Source organism: Nomascus leucogenys, chromosome 10 (assembly GCF_006542625.1).
Source record: "Nomascus leucogenys isolate Asia chromosome 10, Asia_NLE_v1, whole genome shotgun sequence".
Lineage (NCBI taxonomy): Eukaryota > Metazoa > Chordata > Mammalia > Primates > Hylobatidae > Nomascus > Nomascus leucogenys.
In genome coordinates this window covers 55,544,175-55,567,037 of record NC_044390.1, presented here as the reverse complement: position 1 = coordinate 55,567,037, position 22,863 = coordinate 55,544,175, and the positions used below count along the sequence as shown (strand labels likewise).

At 48.2% G+C, this 22,863-nt stretch overlaps 1 protein-coding gene across 1 annotated transcript in view; it reads left to right on the top strand.

Annotated features, from left to right (window-relative positions):
* The window catches only part of LOC100592034 (cytochrome P450 4F22), a 41,143-nt gene that overhangs the window by 5,756 nt on the left and 12,524 nt on the right, over positions 1-22,863 (top strand). The window contains exons 2-7 of the mRNA XM_030821856.1: positions 6,640-6,746; positions 8,279-8,501; positions 12,644-12,788; positions 20,512-20,565; positions 20,686-20,813; positions 21,023-21,144. Of these exons, the coding sequence (XP_030677716.1) occupies positions 8,280-8,501; positions 12,644-12,788; positions 20,512-20,565; positions 20,686-20,813; positions 21,023-21,144 (671 nt within the window). The 5' untranslated portion in view covers positions 6,640-6,746; position 8,279. The remainder of the gene's footprint in view (positions 1-6,639; positions 6,747-8,278; positions 8,502-12,643; positions 12,789-20,511; positions 20,566-20,685; positions 20,814-21,022; positions 21,145-22,863) is intronic.

Sequence of the window (22,863 nt, the reverse complement as noted above, 5' to 3'; positions counted from 1 at the left end):
TACAGTTGAGAAACTCTCAAATGAAAATTTTATATAGTAAAATTTGTGTCGTCGGGCACGGTGGCTCATGCCTGTAATCCCAGCACTTTGGGAGGCCAAGGCGGGTGGATCACGAGGTCAGGAGTCCAAGACCAGCCTGGCCAAGATGGTGAAACCCCATCTCTACTAAAAATACAAAAACTAGCCGGGTGTGGTGGCACGTGCCTGTAATCCCAGCTACTCAGGAGGCTGAAGCAGACAATTGCTTGAACCTGGGAGGCAGAGGTTGCAGTGAGCCAAGACTGTGCCATTGCACTCCAGCCTGGATGAGAGAGTGAGACTCTGTCAAGAAAGAAAGAGAGAAAGAAAGAAAGAAAGAAAGAAAGAAAGAGAGGAAGGAAGGAAGGAAGGAAGGAAGGAAGGAAGGAAGGAAGGAAGGAAGGAAGGAAAAGAAAATTTTATATAGTGTCATACCAATAAAAAGAAAATAATGAAACAAAGAATACAGATCACTGCTGTAAGAGAAAGCAGTGGTGATGGTGTGGCTACTACAGAAGTGGTGGGGCCGTAGCACACTAGAAGTTAGGTCATGCTGAATAGGAAGCATTTGATTTTCTCTGGTGCTTTTAGCTCTGGGGCTGGTTGAAGGCCTCTCTCTGGTGTGGCTGTCCAGGGTTTGTCCCAACTGAGCCAGCTTGAGAATGGGTCATGCTTTCCGTTTCTTCTTTCACACGGGGGAAAAAAAAAGAGCAAACAGGAAGGTGCCCAGGGCGTGGATCTGCTGGTGCCCCAGGAGAGCCAGCCGGCTGGGCAGCCCTTCTTCCCCAAAGGCAGCTGCTATTGCGTAGGGACAGCCAGGTCACCGAGTGGCCGTCACAACAAACCCCAGCACAGTCCAGCCCGGCCACAGCCGCCTCCTCTGTTGTGTTCCCTGCTGCTGCCCACATCCTTTACCCACCATGTCTCTCGGCCCACTAGAGGTATCAGAAATTCCAAATTTTCAAAGCAGTTTTAATATTTTCAGTACATATGTTGGGATTTTATAATGGTTCATGGCCAGAAAAAGTTCAGCACCTCCCACACACAGACATTGATCCATTTTGTGTTCTTGGCGTCTCTGTACTTTGTTAGTCCAACTCAGACAGCAACTTTAAGGTGTTTAGTGCAGCTGGCCGGGTGCAGTGGCTCATGCCTGTAATCCCAGCACTTTGGGAGGCCGAGGTGGGTGGTTCACCTGAGGTCAGGAGTTCGAGACCAGCCTGGCCAATATGGTGACACCCCGTCTCTACTAAAAAGTACAAAAATTAGCCAGGTGTGGTGGTGCATGCCTGTTATCTCAGCTACCCAGGAGGCTGAGGCAGGAGAATCGCTGGAACCCAGAAGGCAGAGACTGCAGTGAGCTGAGATAGCACCACTGCACTCCAGCCTGGGTGACGGAGCGAGACTCTGTTTTTTTTTTTTTTTTTCTTTTGAGATGGAGTCTCGCTCTGTGCAGGCTGAAGTGCAGTGGTGCAATCTCGGCTCACTGCAAGCTCCGCCTCCCGGGTTCACGCCATTCTCCTGCCTCAGCCTCCTGAGTAGCTGGGACTACAGGCGCCCGCTACCACACCCGGCTAATTTTTTGTATTTTTAGTAGAGACGGGGTTTCACCGTGTTAGCCAGGATGGTCTTGATCTCCTGACCTTGTGATCTGCCTGCCTTGGCCTCCCAAAGTGCTGGGATTACAGGCATGAGTCACCATGCCCGGCTGAGACTCTGTCTTAAAAGAAAAAAAAGAAAAAGAAAAAGATGTTCAGTGCAGCCATATCATAGCAGGACTCAACATCCTTGCCAATACTATGTGTTAGATATAAGGGAATAAGTACATTTTATGTCTTTGTACTTTAACCAAGATATTTGTACTAGACATGCTCACGGGCACATAGTACATTCTACGCCCTTGTACTTTAACCAAGATATCTGTGCTGGATGTGCTCAGAGGCGTGTCCCAGCTCACAGCCTATGCCCTTTCCTTATTTGGAAATATTATTACTTTTCTAAGTCCTTTTGCAAGCAACTTCCTCTTTTCCTTTGCTCTCTATCGCCTTTACCTATTTAGGAAAGTTTTAAATTATTAGCCAGTTGGGTTTAATTTAGATTGTGAGGTCTTGCTCCAGCCAATGGAGACAGGACACAGTAGCAAGGACAAACTGCATAAGGGATAAAAATTGCTTCCCTCCTTTGTTCAGGTGTGCTCTCACCATTATTCCATCTGCAAGGAGCACCCTTTATGCAGAAAGTAAAATTGCCTTGCTGAGAAAACTTATTATCTGAATGCTGATTTTTACTTGCAGTACCGAGGAACAAGCATTCTGTTTCTGAATAAACATTTTACTTATAACACTATGGCTGATCAGAGGCGGCTGAGAGGAGCAATGGATAAGCGATACAAATTCGTTCTTGTTGTTTTTGGGGAAGTCTTTGTATTAAACCTGGATTCCCCAGACTCTGGAAAGATAGTCCAGTTGCTCAGAGGGTCTCGTGAGAGGTCCATGGGATACGTGGCCTGAAGAGATGTTATTCTTTTTTTTTTTTTTGAGATGGAGTCTGTTGCCAGGCTGGAGTGCAGTGGCACGATCTTGGCTCACCACAACCTCTGACTCCCTGGTTCAAGCGATTCTCCTGCCTCAGCCTCCCAAGCAGCTGGGATTACAGGCACACATGGCTGATTTTTTGTATTATCAGTAGAGATGGGGTTTCACCATGTTGGCCAGGCTGGTCTTGAACTCCTGACCTCAGGCAATCCGCCCACCTCAGCCTCCCAAAGTGCTGGGATTACAGGTGTGAGCCACCATGCCTGACCTCAAATGATAATTCTAGGGTTTCCCTGCAGTGGCTGCACTATTTTTTTTTTTTTTTGCGGGTGCCAGACAGAAGTGTTCTTGTTTGAGGGACAGGAGGACCCCAGCTGTGGACAGTATAGGACTTCCCCAATGTACCATTCATGGTGGCCTTCCTATGGGCATCTGGTGGACCTCTTGTCATGATTCCCATTTTGTAGTGGAGAAACTGGAGGCTTCCAGAGAGTGTCCCAGCTGGGGACTCACAACATGTGGTCCTGCCTGGGGGCAGAGCCGGGGGTTGTTTGTCCTGGGAAGGACTTCAGTCCATGCCTGGTATGGGGACAGGGTGGTGAAGCGGACACAGGGCTCCACAACTCCCCTTTCTCACCCTCCCCAGGCACCCATCTCCCCATGTACCCAGCCACCTGGAGCAGGGATCCCTCTCTAGGGCTGGCACCTTCTCTTATCCCAATTCTTTCCCATTTCATTCATTACGGAAGACATTTCCTTTGTTGGGATTTAGCATTGGGTGTATCTCCTAATGCTATCCCTCCCCCCTCCCTCCACCCCACAACAGTCCCTGGAGTGTGATGTTCCCCTTCCTGTGTCCATGTGTTTTCATTGTTCAATTCTCACTGGAGGGGACTTTTTGAGGCTGAAGTGGAGGATGGGCAGGAGTGAGTTCCTGAAGGGCTTTGGATGCCAGGCTGAGGGGAGTAGGGAGCCATGGAGGGTGTTAGAGCATGGGAGTCGCAGGCTGTTAGAAAGGGGATTGTGGTGGCTGGAATGGGAACTGAACTGCAGCCAGGTGGCTCCTGGGGGTGGATGTGATGAATCATGTGACCCCTGTTGGCTGAATATATTGACTCCCTCTCAGCACTTTTGGGCCTGCCAAAATGGTAACACCCATCCCACACCCCCTGACTGGGCTGCAGACGAAAAGGTCACACTGGTGTGGACCCAGAGATCATCTTTTTATAGTTACCCCCAGGTACAAACAGGGAAACTGAGGACCAGGCCACATAGCCAATCAGTGAGGAGGCAGACCTAGAATCCAGGTGTTCATCGTGTATGTTTGTGTCTGTGTGTGTGTGCGCGCGTGCACAAGTACACGCATGCATTTAAAAGGAAAGTCTCCGCCAGGCGCGGTGGCTCAAGCCTGTAATCCCAAAGTGCTGGGATTACAAGCATGAGCCACCACATCCGGCCATGATCGGCTTATTTCACTGAACAGAATGCCCTCAAGGTTCAACCCTGGTGTAGCATGTGTCAGAATGTCCTTCCTTTTGAAGGCTGAATAATATTCCATTATATGGATGGACCCTATTTTGTTTATACATTCATTTGTTGGTGGGTACTTGGGTTACTTCCACCTTTTTTTTTTTTTTTTTTTTTTGATACGGGGTCTCGCTGTGTCACCCAGGCTGGAGTGCAGTGGCTGGATCTCGGCTTACTGCAACCTCCGCCTCCCAGGTTCAAGCGATTCCTGGGCCTCAGCCTCCCCATTAGCTGTGATTACAGGTACCTGCCACCACACCTGGCTAATTTTTTGTATTTTTAGTAGAGACGGGGTTTCACCATGTTGGCCAGGCTGGCCTCGAACTCCTGACCTCAGGTGAGCTGCCCCCTCAGTCTCCCAAAGTGCTGGGATTACAGGCGTGAGCCACCCTGCCCAGCCTACTTCCACGTTTTAGTGATTATGACTTGTGCTGCTCTGAACATAAGTGTGCAAATATCTCTTCGAGACACTGCTTTCAATTTTTTGGGGGTATATCCCCAGAAGTAGAATGGATGGATTATAGGGTAATTGTATGTTTAATTTCAATTTTAATTTTTCTTAAGATACAGGATCTCCCTATGTCACCCAGGCTGGGATGCAGTAGCACGATCATAGCTCACTGCAGCCTTGAACAACTGGGCTCAAGCAATCTTCCCATCTCAGCCTCTAGAGTAGCTGGGATCACAGGCATGCACCACCACGCTCAGCTTGTTTAATCTTAAAAGGAACCACCAGTGGCCGGGCGTGGTGGCTCACACCTGTAATCCTAGCACTTTGGGAGGTGGAGGTGGGTGGACGGCCTGAGGTCAGGAGTTCGAGACCAGCCTGGCCAACATGGTGAAACTCTGTCTCTACTAAAAATACAAAAATTGGCCCAGCATGGTGGCGGGTGCCTGTAATCCGAGCTACTCGGTAGGCTGAGGCATGAGAATTGCTTGAACCCAGGAGGCGGAAGTTGCAGTGAGCTGAGACTGTGCCACTGCACTCCAGCCTGGGCAACAAAAGCGCAACTTTGTCTCAAAAAAAAAAAAAAGGAACCACCATATGGTTTTCCCCAGTGCATAACAGTTCCAATTTGTTCACATCCTCATCTACACTTATTTTCTGTTTTTTGTTTCAATTGTAACCATCTTAAGACTGGTCATGTAGTCTGTATTTTAAGTCATAAAATCCATCCCAATTGGGATCTTCAAATCTGATGATGACCCACCTAGCTGTTTTCCCAGGAAGTGTTAACTAATAAAAATTTCACTTCTGCAGCTGGGCGAGGTGGCTCATGCCTGTAAATCCCAGCACTTGGGAGGCAGAGGTGGGAGGATTGCCTGAGCCTAGGAATTTGAGATCAGCCTGGGTAACGTCATGAGACTCTGTCTCTACAAAAAATAGAAAAAATTAGCTGGGCATGGTGGTGCACACCTATAGTCCCAGCTACTCTGGAGGCTGAGGTGGGAGGATTGCTTCAGCCTGGGAGGTCGAGGCTGCATTGAGCTGTGATAGTACTCTTTAGGGTCACTATTTAGCCTGCGTGATAGAGTGAGACCCTGTCTCAAAAAGCAATTTCACTTCTTTATTTTTATTATTTTTATTTTGTTTTGAGACGGAGTCTCACTCTATCGCCCAGGCTGGAGTGCAGTGGCATGATCTCAGCTCACTGCAACCTCCACCTCCCAGGTTCCAGCGATTCTCCCGCCTCAGCCTCCCGAGTAGCTGGGATTATAGGCGCACGCCACCATGCCCGGCTGATTTTTGTATTTTTTGTAGAGATGGGGTTTCGCCATGTTGTCCAGGCTGGTCTCGAACTCCTGAACTCAAGTGATCTGCCCACCTTGGCCTCCCAAAATGTTGGGATTACAGGTGTGAGCCACTGCACCCGGCCAACAAATTTCACTTCTGCCTGGAAAATGTGGTTTGGCGTTGGCTGGCAGAAGAGCTAAGTGAGGCATGGTGTGGTGGCTCATGCCTGTAATCCCAGCAATTTGGGAGGCTGAGGTGGGTGGATCACTTGAGGTCAGGAGTTCAAGACCAGCCTGGCCAACATGGTGAAACCCCGTCTCTATTAAAATACACAAAAAATAATTAGCTGGATATGGTGGCGGGTGCCTGTAACCTCAGCTACTTGGGAGGCTGAGGTGGGAGAATCGCTTGAACCCAGGAGGCAGAGGCTGCTGTGAGCCGAGATTGCACCACTGCACTTCAGCCTGGGCAACAAGAGCAAGACTCTGTCTCCAAACAAAAAACAAAAAAACTCACAACAAGATCCCATGAGAACTCACTCACTCACTATCTGGCAGACAGCACCAAGGGGATGGTGGTAAACCATTCATGAGAAACCACCCCCATGATCCAGTCACCTTCCACTAGACCCCATCTCCAACACTGGGGATTCCAGTTCAACATGAGGTTTGGGTGGGGACACAGATCCAAACCATATCAGATTTCCTGAGATGAGGCTGGTACTGCCCAGAGCACGGTGATGCACGGCGTATGACAAGCCCTTCCTGTCTGCTCACTGTTTTATTAATATTATGGTTACCTAACTGCTTTATTTTGGTTCCTTAGGAGCTGGCCCTAAAGCAAGGACCTGAGTGCAAGTAATTTTTTCGGGGAGTAATCACAGAAAATACCAGCAAGGAAGAAGAAATTGAACCCAAAAGAATTGAAAACAGGTACTCAGATAAATACATGTACACACATGTTCAGAGTAGCATATTTCATAATAGCCAAAAGGTAGAAACAGCCCAAATGTCCATCCACAGATGAATGAATAAAGAAAATGTGGGGCCAGGTGTGGTGGCATGCACCTGTAGTCCCAGCTACCCAGGAGGCTGAGACAGGAGGATCACATGAGCCTGGGAGGTCAAGGCTGGAGCGAGTCGTGATCATGCCACTGCACTCCAGCCTGAGTGACAGAACCAGACCCTGTCTCAAAAGAAAAAAAAAAGGAATGTGGAATATCCATACAATGGAATATTACTGAGCAGTACAAGGAATTAAGCTCCGATCATGCTACAATGTGGATGAACCTTGAAAACAGGATGCCGAGTGAAGGAAGCCAGACACAAAAGGCTGCATAGCATTTAATAGATTTATATGCAATATCCAGAATACTTAAATACATAGAGACAGAAAGCAGATTAGTGGTGCCAGGGCCTCCAGGGAGGGAGAATGGGAAGTGGCTACTAGCAGGAATGGGGTTTTGTTTTGGGATAATGAAAATGTTCTGAAACTAGCTGGGCGAGGCAGCTCATGCCTGTAATCCCAGCACTTTGGGAGTCCAAGGCAGGAGTCCCGATCGCTTGAGCCCAGGAGTTCGAGACCAGACTGGGCAACATGGCAAAACCCTGTCTCTACAAAAAAATACAAAAATTAGCTGGGCCTGGTGGCATGCACCTGTAGTCCCAGCTACTTGGGAAACTGAGGTGGGAGGATTGCTTGAGCTGGGGAGGTTAAGGCTGCAGTGAGCCATGATTGTGCCACTGCACTCCAGCCTGGGTGACAGAGGAGACCTTCTTTCAAAAAGAAAGAAAGAAAGCGAGAGAGAGAGAAAGAAGAAAGAAAGAAAGAAAGAAAGAGAGAAAGAAAGAAAGAAAGAGAGAAAGAAGTCCTGAAATTAGATGGAGGTGGTAGTTGCATGATATGTAAACGTACTCAATGCCACTGAATTATTCCCTTTAAAATAATTAATTTTGTGTTATGCGAATCTCGTCTCAACTGAAAAAAAAGAAAAAGAAAAACAAAGAGAGGGAAAGGACGTGGCCAATAGGGAGTTTCCACCGTGGGCAGCTGGAGTTTAATCTCACTGGGGAAGCCTATATCTCAGGGTCATTGCACCCAAGTGGTGAGGGAGCTGGGGTATTTATCCACCAATGAGCCTCAGTCATTGGTTGAGAGCTGCTCCTTTGGGAGGGGTGTCTTGGTTTCCCAGCCTGACCGGCTATGACTGGGCAGAGAATGCCTTGTGGTAGAGAAGTCAAGAGGGTGACCTCGTAAAAGTCAAGGCTGAGAGCATACGAGCAGGGCCCCCAGTGCATCCATCTGTCCAGCTGGTTGGAGATCATGGCTGGGGGATGAAGAGGTATCCTTGGTGTCTGGAACTCATGTGTGCTGGGAACCTGCTGTGCACTAGGCACACCATGCCTTACCCCACGGGTCATCATCTTGTGCATGGCACCGACCTCCTGCCCCTGTGTGTCCCCAGGATGCTGCCCATCACAGACCGCCTGCTACACCTCCTGGGGCTGGAGAAGACGGCGTTCCGCATATACGCGGTGTCCACCCTTCTCCTCTTCCTGCTCTTCTTCCTGTTCCGCCTGCTGCTGCGGTTCCTGAGGCTCTGCCAGAGCTTCTACATCACCTGCCGCCGGCTGCGCTGCTTCCCCCAGCCCCCCCGGCGCAACTGGCTGCTGGGCCACCTGGGCATGGTAAGTGTGGCCAGGCAGGACTGGGCTGAGCTGGGCTGGGCAGGTGCAGGGTAATAGGTAAGGATGGTGGGCCTGCTGGCTTCCCACAGCCTCCCGAGAATCTGGTTGGGGCTAGCAGCAGATTTATATGATGGGGTATGAGGCTGAGGCTCAGAGAGGGCAAACAGTTTACCCAAGGTCACACAGCTGGGAGAAGGCAGAACTAACTTTAAAGATGAATAATTTTGGGAGGCTGAGGTAGGAGGATTGCTTGAGGCCAGGAGTTTGAGACCAGCTTGGGAAACATAGTGAGACCCTATCTCTACAAAAAATACAAAAATTATATGGGTGTGGTGGTGCACACTTGTAGTCTCAGCCACTTGGGAGGCTGAGGTAGAAGGATTACTTGAGCTTAGGAGTTTGAGACCAGCCTGGGAAACACAGTGAGCCCCCATCTCTATAAGAAAAATCACAAAAATTAGCTGAGTGCAGTGGTACACACCTGTAATCCCAGCTACTTGGGAGGCTGAGGCACGAAGATTGTTTGAGCCTGGGAGTTTGAGGCTGCAGTGAGCTATGATTGCACCACCGCATTCTAGCCTGGGTGACCTAGGGAGACCCTGTCTCTCTAAGGAAAAAAAAAGAACTCTCTCTATAATTTTATAGCTATCACTGTACAATAGGTACCTTTACCTTTGGAGTTTGGAGTCCCAGGGCAGTGATGGAGGAGGGGAGGGGAACACATCCTATTCCCGATGTGGTTCCACTCTTCTCCCTTGAACGCTGTGGTTCCAGGTCAGGACTCTTACCCTTTTATTGCATTGAATTTTTTCTTTTTGAGACAGGGTCTCGCTATGTTGCCTAGGCTGATCTTGAACTCCTAAGCTCAAGCAATCCTTTGGCCTCAGCCTGCCGAGTCCTTTTTAATTTTGCAGATACATGCCAAGTATTTTTCCAGGCAAATATTAACTCATTCAGTTCTCTTGACAATTCTGGGAAGTAGGTCCCATGACTAGCCCCATTTTGTATGGAAGATTACTGAGGCACAGAGAGGTTAAGTAGCTGACCTTAGGTCACACAGCTTGTAAGTGGCAGAGCTGGGGTTCAAACCCAGCCTGTCATCTCTAGCCTCCTTGATCTTAGTTTTACCCTCTGATGCCTCTAGTTTCTGTAGATAGTTTCTAGATGAGATAGGCTGACTTTTCCCCTTTTTTTTTTTTTTTTTTTTTTTGAGACAGTCTTTCTCTGTCACCTAGGCTAGAGTACAGTGGTACAATCATGGCTCACTGCAGCGTCTACCTCCTGGGCTCAAGGGATCCTCCTGCCTCAGCCTCCCAAGTAGCTGCGACTGCAAGCCTGCAAGCGCATGCCCCCACACCTGGCTAATTTTTGTATTTTTAGTAGAGACAGGGTTTCACCATATTGGCCAGGCTGATCTCAAACTCCTGACCTCAAGTGAACCACCGTGCTCAGCCTCCCTGTTTTTAGTTCTACTCTCTGATGCCTCTACTGTCTGGATGAGATAGGCTGGACTTTCCCTTTTGGACTTTTCTCCTTCCTTTCTTCCATCCCTTACCCCTGCTCAGGCCTTACCCTCTACTGCTGGTCCATGGTCCAGCCTCCTCCTTGAGTTCCTACCTCCAGTTTCATCCCTTCAGTCCATCTCCCATCCTGGCCCCAGAGAGATTCTTGGATCCAACCACATCTCTGCCCCTGCTCACACACCCTCCATGGCTCCCTATTGCCATTCAGAAAAAGGCTGGTGTTCAAGGCCGTTTTGGCTCCAACCTCCATCCTCCTCATTTGTTCCACCATCCCTCCCTAGCTCCATAAAATCACTTCCCACTCCTATAACAAGGCTCCCACCTCCAAGGCCTTTGCCAAAACTGTACTCTCTGTCCAGGTATCCTTCTCTGCTAGATCAACTTCTACTCATTTTTCATGCCCCATCTCCAGTGCCCTTACTCTAGAAAGCCCTCTCTGGGTTTGATGGTTGTCCTGGAGGGAGTGACCAGGCTCTAGTGCCTGGAGGAGTTGGCCAGGGCCAGCTCTAAAGCCCAGCCTTGACATTGTCCAGCCCAGCTCCTGGGCCCATGGGGGCTGGGTGAGGCTGCAGTTGAGCCCTGGGTGTGGACATGATCAGGGCTGAGCCTGACAGAGGAGACACAGGAGCTAGAGAGGAGTCATTTGTTGGTTGACTCATTTGGCAATTGCTGAGCCTTATCACCGGCTAGGCACTGGGTTAGGCTCCTTTGTATCTGAGCTCTTCTCTAATTCTCACAGCCTGTGAAGTGGGGATGGATCTGTCCTATTTCATGGATTCATACTTTTATAGATTTGAGTACAGAGAGGTTAAGTGGCTTGCTCAAAGTCACACAGCTGCTGAGGGTGAGTTTGAACTTGGATTTTTCTGACGTTGAGCCTGAAGCTTTCCTGCCTCATACAGCAGGTGAGGAAGTGCAGTTTTGTAGCTAGGTGGCCTGGGTTCAGGTACTAACTTTGCAGATGTTGCCAAAGCTTGCCCATATTCCTCTCAACCCATTTTTGGATGCAGTGGCCTGACGTCCAGCTGCCAGCTCCTGCATTCTAGGGGCTGTCTCTGGTGGCTGGAGCTCACTCTGCAAGTGAAATAAAGGCTGGACACAGTGGCTCACACCTGCAATCCCAGCACGTTGGGAGGCCAAGGCAGGAGAATTGCTTGAGCCCAGGAGTTTGAGACCAGCTTGGGCAACATAGCAAGACCCAGTTTTTTCAAAAAAATTAAAAATTAGCCAGGCTTGGTGGTGCATGCCTAGAGTCCCAGTGCCTGTCCTGCCACTGTTGCTTCTGTGAGCTTGGGAATTAACGCCCCCAGGAGTGACCCTCAACCAATGACTGATGGGCATTGGTGTATAAATACCCCAGCTCCCTTGCCCTCAGGTGGAATGACTCTGAGATGCAATGTGCTACTCTGTCCTCCAAAGCTCCCCAGTGGGACTGAGCCCTGGTTGCCCTTGGTGGTAATTTCCTTGACAACTCATCCTTTACTGGTGATCTTCTTCCCCTATCTCACTACCCATGTTTTTGGGGATCATCCCCCAAATAAACTACCTGCCCTAGAACCCTTGTCTCAGGACTTCCTTCTGGGGGAGCCTAAACCAGAACAGTCACCTACTTAACTTGCAACTTCAGAAAAACCATTCGACCTTGCTGAACAAAATAAAATGAGGAAAATAATAGCAACGGTCTCATAGGGTTCTTGTGCTGATCAAATATGCCAGTACATGAAAAGTCTCCACCACGGTGACCAACACAGTGCAGGCACCTGTGTGTGGTAAAGATAACAGCAGTAGTAACATCTTATTACTCACATAGCAACTACTTGATAAATGCCAACCATGATCATTATTGTGTTTATCATTACTATTTTTATTTTTATTTTTTAAGAGACAGGGTCTTGCTCTGTCACCCAGGTTGGAGTGCAGAGGTGTGATCATAGCTCACTGCAGCCTCGGCATCCCAAGCTCAGGTGGTCCTCCTGCCTCAGCCTCTTGAGTAGCTGCGACTACAGGCATGTCCCACCAAGCCTGGCTAATTTTATCTTATTATTTGTATTTTTTTGAGGTGGAGTTTTGCTCTTGTCGTCCAGGCTGAAGTGCAATGGCATGATCTCGGCTCACTGCAACCTCTGCCTCCTGGGTTCAAGCGATTCTCCTGTCTCAGTCTCCTGAGTAGCTGGGATTACAGGCGCCCACCACCAAGCCCAGCTAATTTTTGTATTTTTACTAGAGACGGCGTTTCACCATGTTGTCCAGCCTGGTCTCAAACTCCTGACCTCAGGTGATCTGCTTGCCTTGGCCTCCCGAAGTGCTGGGATTACAGATGTGAGCCACTACACTTGGCTACTATTTTTAGCTATTGAGCATCAGCCCTGGGTCAGGCCCATGCTGGGGCTCTTGCTTTGTTATTTCATGAATCCTTTCTACTGCCCTCAGAGGGAGAGTTGATTCTTCTCCATTTTTTCAGATGAGGAAATGGAGGCCCAGGGAGGTGCAGCCAACTGCCTAAAATCATCATGTAGCACTATTGGGCTTGTTTTGAGACTACAGGAGGTGGCAGGAGGAAGGCAGTGGGGGAAGCTGGGGCTGGGTACCTCCTCATTGCTCCTCCCTTACCTCTTGCAGTACCTTCCAAATGAGGTGGGCCTTCAAGATGAGAAGAAGGTACTGGACAGCATGCACCATGTACTCTTGGTATGGATGGGACCTGTCCTGCCACTGTTGGTTCTGGTGCACCCTGATTACATCAAGCCCCTTTTGGGAGCCTCAGGTACGTGGGCTGGGCCTCTGAGCTATGGTTGAGTCCTCAACTCCCAGAGCCTATCTGAGATTCTAGGCAGCTGGGATTTCCAGAGGAAGGGTCATTTGAATAGGGCTTTGAAGTATGAATAAGAGTTTGCCAAAGCAAGAATGGCAATCCAGATTGTGAGAACAGTATGGGCAAAGATGTGACAATGACTAAGAGTTCCAGAAACTTCGAGGGAATGTCCATCCATCTGGCAGTCAGAGCCAAGCACGTTTGGATAGGCAGTTGTTCTCTATGGTTTTGTTAATTAAGTGTTACTCAATCCCTGGCCATGGCACGCCCATCGTTTGGTTCTGACATTCCATTATGGCCAGGACTCTTGGTGACTCAGCCTGCAGCCTGCTGTCATCACTTGGGCTGACTCTGACTGGCAAGGAGGGAGATGTGAAAGAATTGCTTCTTCCTCGTGCAGTCCACACCTATCCCAAGATGTGAGACTCCCAAGTGTGCTTGGCAAGCTCTTGCTCAGCCTTCAACACCCAGCTCCGATGGTCGCCTCCTCCAGGAATCTTTCCCTGGCTTCCCAGACAGACCTATTCTCAGTCCTAACACTTTGGACCTGGATGTGTCTGTGTCCAGCTCTATCTTCCTCATGAGCGGGACTCTGGGTACTCAGTGTGGCCTTGTGTACCTGGTATATTAGTCAGTTCTCACGCTGCTATGAGGGACTACCGTAGACTGGGTAATTTATAAAGGAAAGAGGTTTAATTGACTCACAGTTCTGCAGGGCTTGGGAGGCCTCAGGAAACTTACAATCATGGCGGAAGGGGAAGCAAACACGTCCTTCTTCACATGGCAGCAGGAAGGAGAAGTGCCAAGTAAAAGGGAGAAATTCATCAAATCTCGTGAGAACTCATTCACTATCATGGGAAGAGCAGCATGGGGGTAACCGCCCCCAAGATTCAGTTAGCCCCACCAGATCCCTCCCATGACACATGGGGATTATCGGAATTATAATTCAAAATGAAATTTAGATGGGACACAGCCAAACCATATTACCTGGGCACCTCCAGAGGTATCAGGGGACATCTGAGAGAACTCACTCTCAAATGAACCAATGAGCTCTAGTAGGTCAGGCATGGTGGTTCACATCTGTAATCCCAACACTTTGGGAGGCTGAGGCAGGAGGGTTGCTTGAGGCCAGGAGTTTGAAACTAGCCTGGGCAACATAGCAAGACCCTGTCTCTCAAAAAAAATAATTACCCAGTGGCAGTGATGTGCACCTGTTGTCTCGGCTACTTGGGTGGCTGAGATGGGAGGATCACTTGAGCCCAGGAGTTTAAGACCAGCCTGGGTAATCTAGCAAGACCCCATCTGTACAAAAGCATTTAAAAATATTAGCTGGGTGTGGTGGTGCATGCCTGTAGTCCCAGCTACTCAGGAGGCTGAGGTGAGAGAGTTGCTTGAACCCAGCAGTTGGAGGCTGCAGTGAGCTCTGATTGCACCACTGCTGTACTCCAGCCTGGGTGACAGAGCAAGACTTAGTCCCTAAAAAAAAAAAAAAAAGTGGGAGATTCCAGGAATTTTAGGATCTCTGTCCCAGCTTTGCCTCTACAAACACACATCTGGGGACCATCTCCAGGGCTGCCACCCAGGAGCTGTGAAAGAAGCTGCCATCTTCCCCTTCCGCAGCTATTCCCTCTCAATGCCTTGTTGTCTCCTGTTATTACACTTGTGAAGGGATGACGATCCCCATTGAACTAAGGGGAAAACCTAGACCTTGGGAGGGAGAAGTGACTCTTCTGAGGGATGAATACCAACTTGTGGGAAGAGCCCTGGGCCAGGACTGAGGTGGGTTGGCTTCAAATTCTGGCCTTGGCACCTGCTTGCTGTGAGACCCCAGCCATTTATCTAGCCTGTTGGGATCTCAGGTTTTGATCTGTAAAATAGGTGCAGTTGTGAAGCCTGAATAATATAATGTGGATAAGAGGCCACGTGCAGTGGCTCATGCCTGCAGTCTCAGCACTTTGGGAGGCCATGGCAGGAGGATCACTTGAGCCCAGGAGTTCAAGACTAGCCTGGGCAACAGAGCAAGACCCTCCCTATCTTTACAAAAAATTAAAAAAATTAGCCAGGTGTGGTGGTGTGTGCCTGTAGTCCCAGCTACTTAGGAGGCTGAGGTAAGAGGATTGCTTGAGCCCAAGAGGTTGAGGCTTCAGTGAGCTATGATTGTGCCATTGCATCCAGCATAGGCAATAGAGTGAGATTCTGTCTCTAAAAAAATTAAAAAAAAATAATATGGATAGATATTAGTAAGGGCTCTCTTCTGCCTTTTTAATATACATTTTCGCGGTGGCTCACGCTTGTAATCCCAGCACTCTGGGGCGGGCGGGCGGATCACAAGGTCAGGAGATCGAGACACGGTGAACCTGTCTCTACTAAAAATACAAAAAATTAGCCGGGGGGTGGGGGCGCTGTAGTCCAGTACTCGGAGAGGCTGAGGCAGGAGAATGGCGTGACCGGAGGCGGAGCTTGCAGTGAGCGAGATCGCCACTGCACTCCAGCTGGTGACAGAGCGAACTGCGTTCAAAAAAAAAAAATATACATTTTTCTTTCTCTTTTCCTCCTTCCCTTTCTTCTTCCTCCCTCTTCTCCTCCTCCTTCTGTTTCTCTCCCTACTGCTCCTCTTTCCCCTTCCTCCCTTCTCTTCTTCTTCCTCTCCTCCTCCTTCTACTTCTTTCTTCTTCTCCTTCTTCTCCTTCTCCTCCTTCTCCTTCTCCTCCTACCCATCCCCCCCCTCCTCCTCCTTCTTCTTCTTCCTCTTCTTTTTAGACAGAGTCTCACTCTGTCACCCAGGCTGGAGTGCAGTGGCATGATCTCAGCTCACTGCAACCTCTGCCTCCTGAGTTCAAGTGGTTCTCCTGTCTCAGCCCCCCGAGTAGCTGAGACTACAAGTGTGCACCACCACACCTGGCTAATTTTTGTATTTTTTTTTTTTTTAGTAGAGACGGGGCTTCACCATATTGGCCAGGCTGGTCTTGAACTCCGGAACTTAAGTGATCCTCCCGCCTCGGCCTCTCAAAGTGCTGGGATTACAGGCGTGAGCTACAGCGCCTGGCCTCTCTTTTTTCTTTCTCCTTCCTCCTCCTTCCCCTCAGAGCATCAGTTTCCTGAGCACCATCCTGCCTGGTTCTGAGACTCCAAACAGACCAAGGAGTAGTGCCCCAGCAGGGGCTGGCATGCAGTAGATGCTTAAGCCTCTTGCCCTCCCCTCATCCAGTGGAGGGAGGGGATGTTCTGCGTACCCCGCCAGAGAAGCCAGATAGGGAACTCCAGGATGGAAAAAAGGGTGGGGCTGTGAGTCAGCCTGGAGTGAGGCCTCTTGGCCCCAGGGTGCCCCCACACGGAATTACACAGATCAGGCTCCAGTCACAGACTCCACCCTGGATCAGGACCTCCTGGTGCCACACCTGGGAGTAGCTTGCTGTTCTGAGCTTGGAGCTGCACAGCCCTTGAGCCTGGAGGAGGGCCCAGCTCCTGTTGGAGCTTCAGTTTCCCCATCATCTTATGTGCCTTTGGACTAGGAAATTTTAATGAGAGAAAGTAGGTAAACATGCCTTATAGAGAACGTGATGATATATAGACATATAATTGTAGCTTGCTTTTATATCATCTTTTTAAAATGGAGGTGAAATTCATGTAACATATAATTAATCATTTACAAGTGAACAATCAGTGGTGTTTAGTTTATTCACCATGTTGGGCAACCACCAGTACTCTCCAGCTTCAAAATTTTTAGTCACCCCATAAAAAACTCTGTACCCATTGAGTAATCACTTCCCATTTCCCTCCTCCTCCCATCCCCTGGTAACCTTGAATCTGCTTTCTGCCTCTATGGATTTGCCTATTCCGGGTACATTATAGAAAGAGAACCACATAAAACGTGATCTTTTTGTGTCTGTTTTCTTTTACTCAGCATAATGTTTTTGAAGTTCATTCACGTTGTAGTAGGAATCAGTTTCATTCTTTTTTTTTTTTTGAGACAGGGTCTTACCCTGTCACCCAGAGGCTGGAGTGCAGTGGTGTAGCCATAACTCATTACAGCCTTGAAATCCTGGGCTCAAGTGATTCTCCTCCTGCCTCAGCCTCCCAAGTAGCTGGAACTGCAGGCACGCGCCACCATGCCCAGCTAATTTTTATTTTTATTTTTGTAGAGATGGGATCTTGCTATGTTGTCCAGGTTGGTCATTAGGGCTGAATTCATTTCACTGTATGGATTTTTTTTTGTTTGTTTATCCATTCACCTTTTGGCTGTTGTGAATCACGCTACTATGAACATATGTGTTCAAGTTTTGGGGTGGACATATGTTTTCATTTCTCTCTTGGGTAGATACCTAGGAGTAGAATTGCCAAGTCATATGGAATTCTGTACTTAACTTTTTAAGGAGCCACCTTGCTGTTTTCCACAGAGGGTGTGCATTAATTTTCTACTAACAGGAAACCCAACTATTTATCTCACAAGTTCTTGATGCCAATAAATAATCATTTTAACCATAGTAATAAAAATAGCCAACAGTTGGTCAATTATTCATTTACCTACGCGCGTATTTAATGAGCATCTACCATGTGCCAGGAACACAAGAGCTTGTTGAGTCTTATAGGGATGCCATGAGGCAAGATTGTTCTATTTTCTCCTTTGGCAGTGGTAACATGTCCAGGCTTACATATCTAGTTAGTGGCAGGGCTGGGATTTGAACCCAGACCTGGCTGGCCCAGAACCCAAGCTCTCAAACATAGTGATATGCAGCTTTCTGAGCATGAGTTTCTCCATGCTGGCACCACGTGGGGGTATTTCGTACACCGTCTCATCCATGGTAGGCATTACCATCTCTCCCTATTTTTTTTTTCTTTTTAAAAAACATTTTTGTAGAGACAGAGTCTTGCTGTGTTGCTCAGGCTGGTCTTGAACTTCTGGGCTCAAGTGATCCTCCTGCCTCTGCCTCCCAAAGTGCTGGGACTGCAGGTGTGAATCATTGCATCTGGCCTACCATCTCCTTTCTGCTGGAGGGGAAAACTGGTGAGGAACGTGGACACAGACTTTCCTGGCATTGTGGCCAGGGTTGGAGTGGAAAAGGAACCTGAGGATGAGAGAGCAATGGTTCAGCTGAGAAGGGGGTTTGGAGAAGGCTTCCTGGAGTAGGTGTCAGTGGAGCTGGGCCTTGAAGGATGCCTAGGAGTTTGCCAGAGAAGGAGTCCCAGATGGAGGGTCCTGCCAGTGCCTTGATGCAGATGTGTGAAAATTCCAGGGGAATTCAGGTGACTTAGGGTGGCTGGAGTGAAGGTGATATGTTGGGGGGAATAGGAAATGAGACTGACAGTTAAGCAGGAACTGGACAGCAAAGTGAATGAACTTGTACTTTACCCTGGGAGTGATAGGGAGCCATGGGAAGTATTTGAACAAGACAGCTATTGACCAGATCTGAGTGTCAGAAAGATCCCCGTAGAGCCTATCTTGGAGTCCACAGTGCAGAGAGGAGAGGAGTGACTAGACTCCTGCTTTCCTCTTCAATGCTGCCTCCTCCAGGAAGCCTGCCCTGACTTCCAACAGCCCTTTTTCTGAGCCTTCCTTAGCACCTAGCACACTTTCTACCTTCTTGGTAATGGCATGGTGTGCCTCTGCTTCCCTTTCCTGCCCCACTCAGGAGCTCCTCCAGGGAGGGCATAGAGCTGAGCCATCTGTGGGTCCCCAGCATCACCCAGCTTGGGTTGGGCACAGAAAGGCAGCAGAAGAGGTGTGATGAATCAGAGGATGAATGGGCCGATGATTGTGTATGCAATTGGCCAATTCCTAGGGAGTGTGTCTGTGTAGGTGGCTGAGTCACATTCAGGTAAAAGTGATATCACTTGAATTTCAGATACTTCCTTCCTGGGCCTCTGCCCCTTCAGCCCCAAATCTGTTCAGTATATAGAAGGAGGATCCATCCATCCACTCATTCATTCATTCATTCATTCATCCATCCACTCATCCATCCATCCACCATCCACCATCCACCCATCCATCCATTCATCCATCCATCCACCCACCCACCATCTATCCATCTGCTATTCACCCATCCACTTATTCATCCATCCATGTACTCATCTGTCCCTCTACTCATCCATCCATCCATTTATTCTTTCATTCATCCATCCTTGGATTGACTTATTTATTCATTTAATAAAAATTTATTTAGCACAATATATCAGTAATCAACATGAACCCTCCTTTTAAGGGGCTTGTAACTAAGTGGATGCAATCCAGAGTGACTGCTGGGTCAGGGGTGGGGAGAAGCATTCAAGTTCTCATACAGGATGAGGGAAGAGTGTTTGGGGCAGAGAGAACAGCTGGTGGAAAGTCTCAGAGAAGAGAGAGCACGTGGTCTTTTTAAGGAGCTGAGAAAAGTTCTGTGGTGTGGCTGGGCATGGTGGCTTCTGCCTGTAATCCCAGCACTTTGGGAGGCTGAACTTGGAGGATCACTTGAGCTCAGGAGTTCAAGACCAGCCTGGGCAATATGGCGATACCCTGTCTATACACAAAATTTAAAAATTAGCCAGGTATGGTGGCGTATGCTTGTAGTCCCAGCTACTCGGGAGGCTGAGGTGGGAGGATCGCTTGAATCCAGGAATTGGAGGCAGCAGTGAGCTATGATCTCACCACACACCCCAGCCTGGGTGACAGAGCGAGACCCCATCTTAAAAAAAAAAGTTATGTGGTGTTAGTTCTGTGATGTCTAATGGCGGGTGGAAGACAGAGGTGTCTTGAGAGAGATTTGGACAAAGGCAAATCATTCAGGGCTTTGAAAATGGGCTGGTGTGTAAGGGTGACAGGTGCGTGAACAGGAAGGGACATGGTCAGATCTGATAGTCAGATGAGAGTCTCCTGGGGCCATTCATGAGGGACACACTGGAGAGGGTGAGGCTGGAGGCTGGGAGCACAGGAGGTGTGATTCAGATCGCCTGAGCTGGCAGAAAAAATGGGGGGAGGATTAGGGGAAGACTCAGGTGAAGAAGGCCATTCTGGGTAGACAGCTCAACCTGGTCAAAGGTTCAGAGGTGATCCACAGCATGCGATGAGAATAGGGTTATCTGGTGTATGTTGAAGGATGAGGTGGTGGGAGAGGCATACAGGGGCCAGATGGAATTGGGTTTCAATGCCAGGCTGAGCCTGAACTTTTTACAAGCGCAATGGGGAGCCATGGGAGGTGTTTGAGCAGGGGAGGCTCATGTTCAGATCAGTGTTTTATAAGGATTTTTATCGGGTAGGTGTGGAGGATGGACTGGGTGAATACAGTGGGAGGTCAGAGCCCAGTGAGGAGGCCAAAGGAAGTCATAAACAAAGGTCAAGGTTTAGAACTCTGTTTTGAGGCCAGGCACGATGGCTCGTGCTTGTAATCCCAGCACTTTGGGAGGCTGAGGTGGGTGGATCACTTGAGGTTAGGAGTTTGAGACCAGCCTGGCCAACATGGTGAAACCCTGTCTCTACTAAAAATACAAATAAATTAGCCGGGCATGATGGCGAGCACCTGTAATCCTAGCTACTCAGGAGGCTGAGGCAGGAGAACTGCTTGAACCTGGGAGGCGGAGGTTGCAGTGAGTGGAGATCGCACCACTGCACTCCAGCCTGGGTGACAGAGCAAGACTCCGTAAGAAAAAAAAAAAAAAAAAAGAACTCTGTTTTGAGTCATCATTGTCCCTTTGCCCTCCACAGCTGCCATCGCCCCCAAGGATGACCTCTTCTATGGCTTCCTAAAACCTTGGCTAGGTGAGTGCCCAGTGGGTAGGCTGGGGCTGGGGCTTTAGAGAAGAGAGGGAAGAGCATGGGGTTCCTTGGAGGGTTTCAGAGTAACAGGAGAGGTCCCTAACCTCAGTCTTCTGGGCCCAGGGGATGGGCTGCTGCTCAGCAAAGGTGACAAGTGGAGCCGGCACCGTCGCCTGCTGACACCCGCCTTCCACTTTGACATCCTGAAGCCTTACATGAAGATCTTCAACCAGTGTACTGACATTATGCATGTGAGTCCTAAGGCTTTGTGGGAAGAGGGTGTCCTGGGAGTGAGGCTGGTCCAGGCTCCAACTCATGCATGGGCAAGCCATGTGATGTCAGGAGGCCTCACTGACTTTATCTATAAAATGAGCTTGTAGTGAAAACGCAGTCGGGTCCTTGTTAGGCTGACTCCCTCTCTGTGGTTTCCATGCACATTCACCATGTATCTCTTTTCCAGGCTAAATGGCGGCATCTGGCAGAGGGCTCAGTGGTCTCCCTTGATATGTTTGAGCATATCAGCCTCATGACCCTGGACAGTCTTCAGAAATGTGTCTTCAGCTACAACAGCAACTGCCAAGAGTGAGTGTGACCCTTCTTGGGAAGATGGAGCCAGCTGCTCTAGGGGCAAGATGGTGGCAGGAGAAAGGGAACTCCCAGGCATTAGACAACTCTGGCTTATGGGAGCTCTGCCACGGATGGGCCATATGGTTCCAGGAAACTGACCATCTCTCTGAGCTTCACTTTTTTTTAATCAAAAAAATGGGCATCATAATTCCTTCCCCATAGTCATTGTGTGAAAATTAAATGAGATAATGTGAATCAATGGCTTGGTATAAAGTAGGTGCTTAGTAAATGTTAGTATTTTTTCATTCCACTATGAAGAGTGTGTGGTCTTTGGACAGTGTCCTCCCCACTTTCTGAGGCTCAGTTTCCTTGTTTGTAAAAAAATGATGACAATCTCTTACTTTCTGAGAGATGCTTTAAGGATAAAATGATGTAGCACTGCCCTGGCACATAGCTGATGCTCAGAGAATATTTGTTGAGTAAATGAATCAAATAACCAATGCCTTGCTTCATTAATTCATTCATCAAATATTCATTGTGCATCTACTATGTGCCTGGCACCATGATATTGCTGCTGAGGACAGGGTGGGGAACAACAGACAGTCACAGTTCTGTGAAGTTTGTAGTCTAAGTGGGGACATAAGGAATAAGGGAGATAATTAATGCAAAGCTTGCAACACATAGTAGGTCCTCAGTAACAAGCTAATGACTTCATTACTCTAGGCATTATAGGGGCACGTTCCAGTTGGATAAGGCAGAGATTGTCTTAGAAATTAAATAATTAATTCATCCAAGAAATATTTACTGAGTGCCTAGTAAGTGCCAGCCCTGAACTAGGTGCTGGGAACACCATATTCAACAAGAAAGACAAGATGTTGCTTTTCTAGAACTTCCATTTTAGTGGGAAGACAGGCAGTAACCATGAACAAGTAAATAAACAAGAAAACGACAGACTGCAATAAGTGCATGAAAACAAGCCCACTTCAGTACTGAGGACAGCTCCCTTCAAGCCTGCTTCACCTGTCAGTTTTTAAAAAAAATAGCTTTGTTGAGACACAATTCACATACTATACAATTTACTCATTTAAAGAATACACCTGAATTGCTTTTAGTATATTCAGAGTTGTGCAACCATTACTATAATCAATTTTGGAATATTTTCATCAATCCTCCCCTTACCCCAAGAAACTTCATACACTTTAGCAACCCGTGCCCTTCCCTTTCTCCTTCAGGTCTAGGCAATCACTAATCTATTTTCTATCTCTATAGATTTGCCTGTTATGGGTATTTCACACAGATGAAATCATACAGACTTTTGTGTCTGGTTTGTTTCACCCAGCATAATGTTTTAAAGGCTTATCCATATTGTAGTGTATCGGTTATGTATTTCTTTTCATTGATGAATAATATTCCATTTACCACATAATACCACATTTTGTTTATCCAGTCACCCATCAATGGATATTGTTTCCACTTTTTGACTATCATGAATAATGCTGCTATTAACATTCATGCACAAAGTTTTGTGTGAACATACATTTTTAATTCTCTTGGCTATATATCTAGGAGCAGAATTGCTGGGTCATATGGTTATTCCATTTTAAACGTTTTGAGGAACTGCTAAACTTTATTTCAGTGGGTTTCAACACGGTACGAAGTGGTTGTTCCATTTTGCTCTCCCAACCAGTGATGTGTGAGAGCTCCAGTTTTTCCACATACTCACTAACACTTGCT